At 40.6% G+C, this 14,657-nt stretch overlaps 1 protein-coding gene across 1 annotated transcript; it reads left to right on the top strand.

The window, feature by feature from the left end:
* Window positions 1-2,750: 2,750 nt before the first annotated feature.
* Window positions 2,751-3,065, top strand: LOC118856001 (histone H4). Its single transcript, XM_036766050.1, has one exon. It carries the CDS (start codon window positions 2,754-2,756, stop codon window positions 3,063-3,065), a length of 312 nt encoding a protein of 103 aa, XP_036621945.1. The 5' UTR covers window positions 2,751-2,753.
* The last annotated feature ends 11,592 nt before the right edge of the window (window positions 3,066-14,657 follow it).

Below are 14,657 nucleotides of genomic sequence, written 5' to 3'. Positions count from 1 at the left end.
AGAGAGGTGGATGAGTGGAACGGATTAGATACACAATATATAATAGTAAATGATCATAGTAAGCTAGTGTTTGACAAACCCAAAGATTCAAGAAATCACTATTCAACAAAAATTGCTAGGGAAACTGGAAATCAGTTTGTCAGAAACTAGATATACAACAACATCTCATACTGGTCAAAATGGTTATATGATTTAGACAGAAAGGGTGATATCATAAGCAAATTAGGGAGGCATGGAATATTTTACCTGTCAGATTTATGGATAAGGAAAGAATTTATGACCACGCAAGAGATAGACAGCATTACAGGATGTAAAGCGGATAATTTTATTACATCAAATTAAAAAGGTTTCGCACAAATAAGACCAATGCAGCCAAGATTAGAAGAAAAGCAGGATTGGGGAGGGAGGTTTGCAATTTTACAAGTTTCTCTAATACAGGCCTTATTTCTCAGATACATAAGAGAACTGAGTCAAATTTATAAGACTATGAGTCATTCCCCAACTGATAAATGGTCAAAGGATATGAACAGGCACTCTTCAGAAGAAATCAAAGCTATCTTATAGTCATAAGAAAAAAATGTTCTAAATCACCACTGATTAGAGAGATGCAAATTAAAACAACTCTGAGGTACCACCTCAAACCTATCAGATTGGTTAATATCGCAGAAAAGGAAAATTACAAATGTTAAATGTGATGTGGAAAAAATAGAGACAGTAATACACTTGTTAGAGTTGTGAACTGATCCAACTGTTCTGGAGAACAATTTGCAACTATGCCCAGAGGGCTATGAAACTGCACATGTTTTTTGACCCAGCAAAACCACTACCAGGTCTGTTCCCCAAAGAGACCAAAGGAAAAAGATACAAAAATATTCATAGCAGCTCTTTCTGTGGTAGCAAAGAATTGGAAATTGAAGGTATGCCTATCAATTGAGGAATATCTGAACAAGTTGTGGTATATGAACATAATAGAATACTATTGTTCCATACATAAGAAATGATGAGCAGGAAGATTTCAGAGACCTGGAAAGACTTACATAAACTGATGCTAAGTGAGGTGAGTGGAACCAAGAGAACATTGTACACGACAGCAATATTGTACTATGATCAACTGTGAATCACCTAATTATTCTTAGCAATATAATGAACCAAGACAATTACAAAGGATTCATGATGGAAAACACTATGTCCTGAGAAAGAAAGAACTAATGGAATCTGAATGAAGAATAAAGCACATTTTTCCTACTTAATTATTTTTGGTGGATGGGGGGGGGGTTGGTCTGTGGTTTGTCGGCAGGGGGTTACAACATTTAGAATGGAGGAAGTAAATTCGGGGCTTGGGACACTTGAGGGAAGGTGTTGTAAGAGGGTCTTTAAGGGAAGAAAAGATTTAAACGCCAGGTTTGTTTTATTAATTGCAAAACTCGATCATAGACTTAATGCCACCTTCAAAAAACGAGGACTCAATGATAAGCAACAAAAAGAATTCCAAGGAATAAATACCCCTATATTGCCTTCACAGCGTTCCTGAGTATCATTCCGTTCATTCCTCGCTAACATATTTAGGAGGAAACAGAAACAAGTATTATTTACATTCGTTCTGAGCCAATCAGGGCCCAAAGGGTGACCAAGCAGCGTTTGGTCTGGGATCAGAGTGATTTGGGGTGGGGGCAGGTCTTTAACAGAAAAAAATGAAAACAAGAAAAAAAAGTTTCAGAGATTAAAATTTATTTTCCCTTTGGGAAGAGCACCCGGAGGTAGGGGTGTGATAGTATCCTATGTGGAGAGAGAAGAAAGGAAGAAAAAGAAGGGAAGGATGGAAGGAAGGAAGGAAGGAAGGAAGGAAGGAAGTAAGGAAGGTAGGGAGGGAGGAAGGAAGGAAGGGAGGAAGGGAGGAAGGGAGGAAGGGAGGAAGGGAGGAAGGAAAAAAGGAAAAAAAGAAAGTTACCCAACTGAAAGTTTGGTCCTTAGTGGGCGATTCCTTCTCTACTCACAGAGGTTGCTGTTTAATCCTTCCTTCTGGAAGAGGACCAACACATCAGGGAGGTGACGCCATTACATACAAGTGAATTTAAGTAAGGATGGGCTATGCAAAAGGGAAGACTCTCAGGTTTTCTGGCCAAAACAGAAGCAATTGGTATTTACATTCATTCTAAGCCAATCCGGGGGCCAAACGGTAACCACCTTCAATAAATGTAAACAATTATTGTTTTCGTTTTTGGCAGAAATCCTGAGGGTTTTCCCCTTCCAGGTCTTTTCCCCCCCTAAGGGGCCATTCTTCGCCTCATTTTTATTAAGCTTTAATGATTGAATGGGCTTTGCCCCAGTCAAACACTTGAAAAGGCCAAGGTCTCCCACTGTATCCTGGGCCATCTCCAGTTGTACTGAGATATACTGGACCCAGATGGCTCCGGAGGAGGTGAGGCTGGTGACTGTAACATATTAGAATGAAAAATGAACATTCAAGCTTCTTTTCCTCAAAAGAATCACCCAAGGTTCTTTCGAATGAAATAAAATAACAGAGAAAAGGGGCGCGCTCGCTGTGCAGGATTGTTTCTTTGCTCCTTCCAGTCCAATGAGAAGGGACCTGAGGCCCAGCGAGGGGCGGAGCCTCACAGGCAGTTTCTCACCGCCCCCTTCTGGACCGCTTTCGGTTTTCAAAGAGGTCCGCCAGGGCCCTATATAAAGATCTCGCAGGTTTTGGGCGGGCTATGTGTTCTTGGTAGATTTAGCGTGTGGTGTGCTATTTAGATATGTCCGGTCGCGGCAAAGGAGGCAAAGGGTTGGGGAAGGGGGGTGCCAAGCGGCACAGGAAGGTGCTCCGGGATAACATCCAGGGCATCACCAAGCCTGCCATCCGCCGCCTGGCTCGGCGTGGGGGTGTCAAGCGTATCTCGGGCCTCATCTACGAGGAGACCCGCGGGGTGCTGAAAGTCTTCTTGGAGAACGTGATCCGGGACGCCGTCACCTACACGGAGCACGCCAAGAGGAAGACGGTCACGGCCATGGACGTGGTCTACGCTCTCAAGCGCCAGGGCCGCACTCTGTACGGCTTTGGCGGCTAAGCGTTCTTTGCTGTGCAGAGCACTCTTAATTCTCAAAAGGCCCTTATCAGGGCCGCCTACATTTTCATTTAAAGGAGTTGCGCTTTTTGGTTTGGTTCTCCATGAAATATTGGTAGGTCGTGATGTGTTGAAATGGAGTGCATAGGTAAATTCTCACAACCGACTTAACTTGGTAAGATCTAGCGTCACCTAGAGCTCAAGGTTCCCACAGTAAAGTAACAAAGTAAAACATTGTAAATACTTCAGTTATCTAAGTACTAATTCCATTAAGTCTCCCTTACCCATGCTAGCACGGGCGCACCCTAAGGTCTACAGCAGTGCTCCTATTTATTTTTGTCCCCTAGGAATAGCCTTCAGTAACGTTTTCACTTTCCTATTGTATTTTTATATTTTTATGCATGCACTTGTTCACTCCTAAGCTCTTCATAGCAGAGACTGACTTCCCTAAACTTAACTCTCCAGCCCCAGGATACTGTAGGCACTTAATATACGACTTGTTGAATAGTCAGTCAACTTTACCACCACCTTCATCCTCCCAAATCAAACCTTACATGCCTACATTTATCCAGTCAACAAACTTTTGGTCCCCTATTATATATGTGCCAGATGAAAATTGGGAAAGTGGGAGGGTGATATACAGCAGAGATAACTACGGTGAAAAGTAACAAGGAAGAGCTTGAGGTCAAAAGAGAACACAATAAACACTAAAATTCAAAAAAACATTGACCCTACCAGAAAATGGTCAAACAGAAAAGTCTCTAATTTGTAAACCTCGTTATTAAAGGTAGAAGTAAAAGGTCCTAATACTTACAGAAGCTGAAATAAATGGGCCACTAAGATGAACCACAAACCGTTGCTCATAGGAAGCTGGGTTGCACAACGAACAGAGGGCAGGTTTTGGAGTCTAGAAGACCTGATTTCAAATTTAACCTGGGACTCTTATTAAGTATGCAACCGTGGGCAAATAATTTAACTTCTTTTCCTCAATTTCCTCAACTGTAAAATGGAAATATAAATATTTATTCTTTCCCTCCCCTATAGGGATTAACTAGCATACACTAGAATGTTTTAGTAATATTACGATCAAAAAGGCCTGTTTTTCTAATGACTGCGATTGTCTAGAGCTCTAAAATTTGCAACACTTTTACCTCAACCCGGTGTCCTTGAAGCTCTGTTACTGGTCGTTTTTATGATTTCCCACCAGAAATGAATCTTTGTCTTATTCTTCCCTTTCGGTTAGAAAAACATTCTGTTCTTGATTTGCAACGATAGTTGTTTATCCTTCGTTTTGGAAGAGAACCAGTGATATCATGGGTGATGTCTTGACTTGCACGTGAATTGGATTTAAAAGAGGCAGCGTTTTACAAAGTCATTAGTCTCATGCTGTCTTCCTGAGTCATTGAAGTCCGGTAACAAGACAAAAGTCAAGACAACTGGCAATGGCCCAGGATGCAATAGATGACCTTGGAGTCTTTGATACCTGACCAAGCTCCAAACACTCCCTAGCACCTGCTTTAGCCATTTTGATGGCTGTTGAAACAAATTGTTCTCATCTGCCCATTCCACAGGGAATGTACTTGATGTACTTTATGTACCTGAGATAGGTTTGAGACCTGTTGGTTACCCTCAACCTGGTTTAGCCAAGATGGCTTACTGGGATCTGGCTGCTGTGCATGCTACAGCTTCCTGGAGCTACAAATGAGAGTTGAGTAAATCAGGAGGACGCTAAATGTGGATGAGCAGCCCTGAAAAGAGTTTAGCAAACCCTCACACCAGAGGTGCTAGTCCTCCTGAACACCCTCCTGAGCACCCCATACACATCTTTGCACCTATAATGCAAGACTTAGAGATAACTGCTTAGAATTCTACAGAAGTTCTTGGAAATGTATACAAAGGGTTAGACGTCCCTTGTAAAGCAGGATTCTTTACTGGTAAGGGGGAATCCATGGCAGTCAACAAGCCTACTCTCTCGGCTTTTGTGACACTCCTCTCTTCTGGATCTCCTTCTCCTAGTATGCTCTTTTGCCATCTCTTCTGCTAGATTTCCATCCATGTCTTGCCCGATAACCATGGGTGTCCCCCAAGGTTCTGTCCTAGGCCCTCCAGGCAAATGATTCCTGGATCTAGCCTGTCTCCTGACCTCCAGTCCTATATCAATCCTATGCCTCTTGGACGTATCAAACTGGATGTCCCATAGGCATCTCAAATTTAATATTATCTTCATCTTCCTCAGTCCCAATTTTACTATTACTGTCAAGAATACAACCATCCTCTCAGTCACTTAAGATGCCACCCTTCTCTCCACATACCCAGCTGCCACTCTGGTACAAGGACTCATTGATTCAACCTAAAGTACTACAATAACCTTCTGGATGGTCTCCCAACTCCAATCCATCTTCCACTCAGCTTCCAAGACAATCTTGAAGCACAAGTCTGACCATGTCAATTCTCCCAACCCCCAGGCCCTCCAGGCGATGGCTTCCTATTACCTTCAGGATCAAATATAAAGTCCTCTTTTTGGCACTTAAAGCTCTTCAGAACCAGACCCCCTTCCCAGCTTTTCAGTCTTCTCGCACTCAACACCCCTTCACAAACTCAGATGCAGCTACGTTGGCCCACTGGCTATTCCTCCACTTGATACTCCATCTCCCAAATCATACCTTTACGCTAGCAATGTCCTTTATAACTGGGAAGCTCTCCCTTCTCACTTTGGTCTCTTAGCTTCCCTGGCTTCCTCCAGAACTCTGCTCAGATTCCATCTTTTTGGGAAACTTTTTCCTGTTCCCTCCTCCCTCCAGGGCCATCCTTTCCAAGACTACTCTCCACCTGCTCTGCATATATCCTGTGTTTACATAGTTACTTACATGTTGTCTCTCCCATCAGAATGGGAGCTCTCTGAGGACAAGGACAGTATTTTTACTTTCTATATCCTAGAGTTTAGCATGTATATGATAATGTTTAATACAGGTTTGCTGATTGTTCGACTGACTCACCTGCTATGCATCAGGTAAAAGGAGACCCCACTGTCTAGCCCCAAATTCTTTGGATTATTGGCTCATCTTCTTCATCATCAGCAGTATACCAGAAGCAGTTAGGTGGCACAATGGATAGTCTGCGGGCCCTGTAGTCAGGAGGACCTGCGTTCAAATCCAGCCTCAGACACTTACTAGCTGTGTGACCTTTGGCAAGTCACTTGACCCCAATTGCCTAAAAATTAAAAAAAAAACCAGTATACAGGCTAGGTCAGCAGAGGGGGAAAGGGATCTCCAGGTTCTCCTACTTCCTGTAGCATAATAGTAATATTTCCTGTTTTCAAAAGGAATTTTTTTTTTAATTTTTCTCATGTGAGCAGGTAAAGACATAAGTCTGAGTTCTTCCTGGAAAAAAAACCATCTTTACCTCAGCACCTCTCAGCAGCAGCATCCACTGTCTCCTCCTTCTGACAGAGTTGAAGAGCTATGTGTGCTCCTTGCAAAAACTAGTGGATGTGCCTTTTCTCTTCCTGCAGGGTGTAGATCTACAATCCATCTCCTTTTTCTGATGCCTCTTCATCTATCCCTCTCTCCTGCCTCCTTCCCATTGGTCTATAGACAAGGTCAGATCTTTTCAGTCCTAAAAAAGAAGCAAGCCATCGTCCTTCTCTCCCAAGGATAATGACATTTGCACTACCTCTTTGTGAACCCTAAAGTACAGTAAGAATGGAATGATAAAGACTTGCCAATAATGGAGGCCTCCTGCCTAGCATAGTGTCCCAGGCCAGGGAAACTAGCATTTATTGGAGGAACCCCTTAGTTCTCTGGGAGGACTTGCGCCTGGATACAGGCGAAATTTCAAGAAAAGTAGACAAGAGGAGGAGCAAAAGCCCCACCACAGATTTCCTGGAGGCCATAAAGGGTATGCTAAAGTGCCCAGGAAAAAAGACCTTTGTCCAGACTGAGAAGGAGGAGGATGGGATGTGTGTGGAAGCTGGCCCCTCTCCCATGAATCAAAGTGGGAAATTGAGGGAATTGTGAGAATTGAGTGAGCTGCACTGACCATCTTGTGACTCAATCTGGGGCTAACTCAGTTCCCTTTCTATTCAATTATGAGTCTAGTCCAATTTCCATCTTGTGAGAAAACTTTGTTCAATTATGGGAATTGTGAAAAAAAAAACTTTATGACATTGTTTGAACCTCGACCTTTGTAACTGAGAAACTGGACCACCTCTACTTGTTGCTTAGAGACCCTTAGCTAAGGACCTAGGCTATGATGACCAGAAACCCAGTCAGATCCAAAGATTGATGCAAAGAGTTTTCTCACAATTATATATCTCAAACAACCCATATGTCTTATCTGAAAACTGGCTCCATACAGTCAATCAGTTACTGTCTTTATATTCCTTTTATTGAATACAGATACTTATGGGGAGTGGGGTGCCTCTTTTTCTGATTTCAGGGAATTGTACCTGTTCACTTTTCCCCCTCCTAACTTGGAAAGTCCCTAATCTTTCTTCCAATTAGATATCAAATTGTCTAATTTTGTATCCTGGTTAATTGTTTTCATCTAATTAATTGGTCTTATTTAATTAATTGTTTTTAATGCATGAAAATCTGTCTTTGGATAGACTGGGGGCTCCATTGACCCATTGATTATGCCTGCTTTGTCAATAAATTGTTTCCTCAGTTATTATTTGCTACATCTCCACTGTAGTGTTTCTTCTTTAGTAATCTATTTTACTCTATGTCTCTACCCTTGACTTCTCACCTGAGCTTGATTTAAATTTCCAACTGCCAGCTTCTCCACCTGATTATCCCAAGGGCACTGACAATACTAAACTAACTCCATCTTGTGAAAAGCATACATTTTTTGACTTAAAGTTATATATTCCTGTAAAAACTTAGTTCATGTTTCAGGAAAAATGTTCTGGGACAACTTGTGTTTTTTAGGGGAAAAACCACAAAATGTTCTGCGCAGCTTGTGGTTGTACTCTTTGATTTTGTCGTGCTCAGGCCAATGCAACAAGAAGAAATGCCCCAGCTGCTCAAGACTGTGTAACTTGTTCCTTATGTCTCCTGAGGAGCCTTGGACTCAATTTGTTGTGTAACTGCTAGCCTTGCCAATAAATTGACTTGCTCAGAATATGTTTCCTGAGTCTTTATCAATTTCACTTGTGAAAGCACTTCAAGTAACATATGTCCAAAACCGAACTCATTATCTTTTCCCAAAAATCTACTCTGCTTTTTGTCTTCACTTTTTTTGACTATAGTACCTCTTTTCATCTTGTCTTTCGTGTTAAACATCTTCCTGCTGTCTTCTGACCTTATCTCTCCCTCACCTCTTTTACCCATTTGTCTACCAAGTCTTAACAATTTTTCACTTGCTCTAGTATGCATTCCTTCCACCACCAACCATAGCAACACAGGTCATCATTACTACCGCCTTCCCTATCACCATAGATTATTAACAGAGTTTCTAAATTCTACAGTCTTGCCCCTCCAATTCATTTCCATACTTATCTTCTTTATGAATAGGTCTCATCATGGCATTCCCCTGCTTCAAAACATTTGGTGTCTTGACGAAGCAAAAAGTCTTGGAAGAGACCTCAAGTGACAGGAAGTCCAACTTGGAAGCTGATTGAGAAACTATAGTATAGTATGATTGACAAGCCATCATCCTGCCTCTTCTTACAAGGTTTCAGGAAGGTTGGGAGTTGGGAGATCAAGGTGGAGAATCAACCCACTATATGCTAGCTCAGCCCAAACCATTTTGGTACACTACTGACTATTGTGAAATCCAGTCTTACATCCCACTGTCCCAATAAAATTTTGTGATAGAGAAACTGGGGCATAGAGTTCTAAACATGATCAATGTATTAGCTAGGCTAGCTCTTGCTAATAAAAGAAACCCAAGGCCCCTCAATGGCCAAGGCAGAGCAACTCTTTTAGATAATAGGTACCAGAAGTAGGTCCAGAGATGGAAACTAAACTAAGATTGTGATTTGGTCACACAGAGATGAAGGGTAGGCTTTGATTGGCTTGACTCAGGAGATTTCCAAGACCCAGGGTAACAGGAAGAACATGTTTACAACATCCTCTAGAAAGTACCACGTCAGGAACCACCTAGCACCAGAGTGGCCTGGTGCTAGGCAAAACAGTTTATGGCCAGATAGACTCATCGTCCCTTTCCCCTTTCTCCCTTCCAAAAACTTACAGGTTTTGAGTCTTTGTGGTCAGGCTAGTCATAGGGTAGTTAAACTCTTACAAACCTTCCACTGAGGCCTATACAATCAAGTTCAAGTCTGATCCATAAGTATTGATCCCAGTAAATAGCAATCAATAACTAATAAATAATACAAAATAAAGTGGGGTGTCAATTTGCAATTTCATACCACCAAATTGTACTTGCATATAACTTCCATCCATTTTTTCTAGTTTGGCTGTTGGGCCCAGCAAAAATGGCAAGTCACTCTTCTATTTGACAGCCCTTCAAAAACTTGAAATCTATTGTTTCCCCCTGGAATGTATCAGATCCCCAGCCATTAATGTGCCCCACTCCCCATCACCGTACCAATCTACTCTTCTCCGAGCTAAGCAGCCCCCAGCTCCTTCCAGCACTGGACAAATGGTCCTCCACATCATTGTTGTCCTTCAGTTCCCAGTGTCCCTCTCTAAATATGGTTACCAAAATTGAAGGAAATATTCCACACATGGTCTCACCTGGGCAGTTTACCCCTGGATTATGGCCTCCAACTTTCTTCATACTATTCCAATATTAATAGCAGGTCAGGATAGTATTTGTTTTATTGATTGCTATGTCACAATGTTGACTTATATTCAGTTTGCATTTCACCAAAATCCCTTGATGTTTTCCAAATAAATTCTTGTCTAGTCACACATTACATTTTATTTGTAAAGTAGAATATTTGAAACTAGATGTTGAATTTTGCATTTAAATCTATTAAATACCATTTCACAGATTTGTCCCATCTGTTTGTATCACCATTCAGGCATTCAAAACAGTACCTATCCTTCAGCTTCATATCATCTAGAAATTTGATGGGCATGCCATCTGAGCCAAACTAACAACAGGCATTTATTAAATACTAAGAGTGCTAAGCACTGGGGATTATAAATACAAGCAAAAAGAAAAGCAATCCCTGACCTTGAGGTGCTTACATTCTAATGGGAGACATAAAAAGTGGATCAGGGGAAGAAAGGGTGTTATCAAAGGCCATGAAGTCAGAAGCACAGTCAGAAGGGGAATGAAGCATAGTCAACCTGGGTCTGTGATCCCCAAGGAACTCACCAATGAGAGGAGGGGGCTGGCATGGTGGAGGAATATTTTAGATTGAGAAAGTCCTAGGTGCTGGAGAGAAGTTCTGGGGTAAGAGGAAGGGCAGCTGAGTCATGGTGACACAATCCGTAGACAGAGACATAAGTCTGTGGTTTGGGTTAATTGCTTAGCATTTCTCTGGAAGCCACTTGGATGAATATTTAAATTCCAAAATTCTTGTACCCAATTAGTACATTCTACCTGGTTGGGGATTGCAGAGAGAGAGAGAGAGAGAGAGAGAGAGAGAGAGAATGAGAGATCTTGGTATCAAGCAACCATCTTCTAAGCTTGAAGAGCTAATAAATATTGTTTTAGTAGACTTGATCCCTAAACACCACTCAAAATGATTCAGTTTGTTCATTTTGACACTAGTATCTCTAAGCTCCTTGAAAAGATTGGCATTTCCCCTTCAGAACAAAGCTTAAAAGATTTTGACATTTGTCCTCTTTGCGTTTGACCTTCAATCTCACCCTAGGAGGAAGCTTCTTGATGGAATGGCAGACTTGTGATGCTCCACTGCTTACATGCTAAAAGGTTTAGATAAGCATTTTTCATTTCTTTTAAGAAATATCATAACAAGCTCCAAATGAATCAGTACCCTAAACATAAAAGGTCTCATCATTAAAAAGAAATAGAGGAGAATTCATAGAATTGCCTTTCAGATCTGGAGTTGAGAAAAGTTCTAGAACAAATCATGGTACAGAAAACAAAATAGGTAATTCTGCATATATAAAATGTTAAAGCTTTTGTACAAACAAAATCAATCCAACTAGAATAAAAAAAAGATTTTAAGCAGAAAAAATGCTTATAACACATAACTTAAGAAAAGTCTAATATCCAAAGAGCAGAAACTGAATACTAAGCCATCTTATTCTATTGTGTTTCTAAAAGTATTTGACATTGCTGCGAAGGCCTATAGCGAAACTAGGTATTACAACCCTGAAAAAAATCAGGGAAACCTTGCTACCTCTAATTAAAACTTTACTTTCTTATGATTTTCAATAATCCACTATATGTTAGTGTTTTCTCCTTCTGGAGAAATTTTGGAGGGACTGACCAAGGTTCATTCACCTCTCAAACTTCTATGCTCTATTCTTTCCATAACATGTGTCCCATTGTTTCATTCTGTGTTTCTCATTGTTTGATCTGTTTCACTTAGATTATAAAAAGTTTTGATGTGTTCCATCTATTGACAAATTCTTGCTGTCCAGACCACACTTGGAGTCTCCAATGGGTCTCTCTCATATGACCACAGGTTAATGAATAAATGAAATGTGCTTCAAGCATGCCATAGCAGAAAACTGGGGTTATCTCTTTCACAAAGATATAAAAGGAATTGACATAGACAAATGGCTAAAACCACTTCCAATTTTCAAAAAAAGAAATACGAACTACCAACAGCCATAAGGAAAAGTGCTCCAACTTACTAATAACAAAATTCAATGTAAAACAATTCTGGGGGTTCACCTCACATCCACCAATTTGGCAAAAAAGATAAAAGATGGAAATAGTAAATATTAAAGGAGCAGAGAGAGCAAGTACAAGAATAAGTAGAACTGTGAATTGTCACCCCACACCACAACTAGTACAATAACCTGCTCATTGGTCTTCCTACTTCCAGTCTCTCCCCTCACCAGTCCACTCAGCTGTCAATTTAATCTTCCTAGAAGTATAAAATGAAGCATATCACTCTCCTCACACACATACATTCTACACTTCCATTCAATCAACTCCCATGGCTATCATCTCCAAAATCAAGTGTAATATCCTCTATATAGTCCACAACTTGGACTTGGACTTCTCACATCCTACTCATCCCCAGGTACTCTGGAATCTCAAGACACTGGCTTCCTTGTTGTTCCTCACACAAGACATTCCATTTTCTGCTTCCAGGCCTTTACATTGGCTGTCCCCTTTGCCTGAAATACTCTTCTTCCTTCATCACCATATCTTGATTTCCCTGGCTTCCTTCAAATCTCAGATAAAAATCTCTTCTTCAAGAAGCCTTTCCTGGTTCCCTTTCATGCTAGTACCTTCTCTCTGTTGATAATCATACACACACACACACACACACACACACACACACACACACACACATATATATATATACACACATGTATTATATATGTATGCAGACTTATGTATACACAATACATGTATGCAATATGCCATTTTCTTCCCCATTAGACCCTGAGCTCCTTGAGAGTAGGGACTATGTTTTACCTTTGTTTGTATACTCAGAACTTAGCCCTGTGCTTGGCACATAGTAAGATGTTTATCGATTGACTTTCTGACTGACCCACCATTATTGTGCATATATCCTAAAGATATGCTTTGAAATTATTAAGGCTGTTAGGTTTTCTTTAATGTCATACAGACCTGGAAGAGAGGAAAAAATACAACTTCAGAAACAGGAAGAAAGTAGAATATATAAACTATAAGCCAGTGACCTTCACTTTGACTTGTAGAAAAAATTGTAAGCTGTCTCCCAAGGATGTTTAATGAACATCCTGAAAAGAAAGGAATAATCTCAGTCAGAATTTCTACAGAGACAAGTCATGCCTGACTTCTTATCATGACTCTTTTTGACAGGGTTACAAGACTAGCAGATCAGAGAAAAGCTACAGGACTGTTGGGAGCACTGAATGAGAAAATACTTGTAAAGGTTTCACAGTACCTAGCGCATAATGGTGCTTAATAAATGCTTATTTCCTTCCTTCCTGAATAAACCATGATATATGAATGTAATGGAATATTACTTTCCAGTACAAAATAACCCATATGAGAAATTCAAGGAGACATAATAAAATACATGCTAAGGCAGCATGAAATAAGCAGAACAAAAATAATATACACAAAGATACAATAACATAAAAAAAAAGATCACTGAAAGGAAGCAGAGTTCAAATGAATAGAAAACTCACTGGAATTCTGGTTAGAAATTGTTTGGATTTTTACTGAGTTTCCTTTCTTTTCCTTCCTTTGCATTATTCCTATGCCAAACATAGAGATAAGAAGAATATGCTTGGTATAACTTCAGAAAATCAGCATAAAAAATTACCAAAAATTGTTCAATACCATGTTGCTATGGAACATTTTAAAACAAGAATGAATGGATGAATGAAGAAGTATTTATTTGGTGCTTACTATGTGTAAAGCATACGCTAAGCCCTAGAACACAAATTGGAAAAAAAAAAAAAAAAAGAAAGAAAAAGTCTTTGCTTTCAGGAATTCGCATTTTAATGGGGAAGATGACACAAAGATGAGGTTTCAGCTGCAAGTTGGATGGAAAGGTCCCATGGTCCTTAGCAGTAATACCAATGGCAAGGGTTCTTTAAGTGTTGTTTCCACTAATAAAGCCATATCCATTTCCGATGATGATCTGTTAGTGCCATGGACTTTGATGGAAAGACCGTTCTTTTCCAGGTATTCAATAGCTGTGGCTGCTGAGAAGACAGAGGCTGCAGCACCTGCAGAAGCTGTTGCCAGGTTAAGTGTCCACAAAGGTTGATTTAACTCCGTGACCTGTGCTGGAGGCAGGGCCACTGGTCTGAGGGCTCTGTTATTAACCTCTCTCAATCTAGGTCTGGTGGGAAGTAGTGGTAGTTGTTTGATCTCCTGTTAAGAACCCCTGCTTCAAAGGGACAACCTAACACTCAAAAAAACATGTCCCGCAAAGATTCCACCAACTAGAGATAGAACAGCGAACTGATTTGATCAAAAGCAATTCCTATCTATATCTTGCTGGCAAAACCGAATGTGTTCCGTGGGGAAGCAAATCTGGGACTTGAAGGAAGATTGCATGGGGAGAAAAGACTTAAACGTCGTTTATTTTATTAGTATAAAACACTGTTATAGATTTACTGCCACCTTTAATAGCTTTAATAACACTGCATACACAACAGAAAAATTCAAAGGAGTAAAAAGCCCTATATTGCCGCCACAGCTTTCCTGAAAAACCTTCCATCCATCCCTCGGTAACACATTAGAACGAGAAATGAAGTTAAACTTTTCCTGAAAAGAATCAACCATCATTCTTTCGAATGAAATAAAAGACAATTGAGAAAAGGGCCGCCCTTGCTATGCAGGATTGTCTCTCTGCTCCCTCTTGTCCTATGAGAACGGACGTGAGGTCTAGGGAGGGGCGGAGCCTCAGATTTCCCGCTGCCTCCTCCTAGACCGCTTTTGGTTTTCAAAGAGGTCCGCCAGGGCCCTATATAAAGATCTTGCAAGCACAGTTTCCGTTCTCGGTTTTAGATTGTTTTAGGTAGTTGTACAGTC

Source organism: Trichosurus vulpecula, chromosome 7, assembly GCF_011100635.1.
Source record: "Trichosurus vulpecula isolate mTriVul1 chromosome 7, mTriVul1.pri, whole genome shotgun sequence".
Lineage (NCBI taxonomy): Eukaryota > Metazoa > Chordata > Mammalia > Diprotodontia > Phalangeridae > Trichosurus > Trichosurus vulpecula.
This window is presented reverse-complemented; position numbering and strand designations above follow the sequence as displayed.

Excerpts from the sequence above, each read along its gene's own strand:
- LOC118856001 (XM_036766050.1), top strand. The coding sequence starts at position 2,754 with ATGTCCGGTCGCGGCAAAGGAGGCAAAGGGTTGGGGAAGGGGGGTGCC.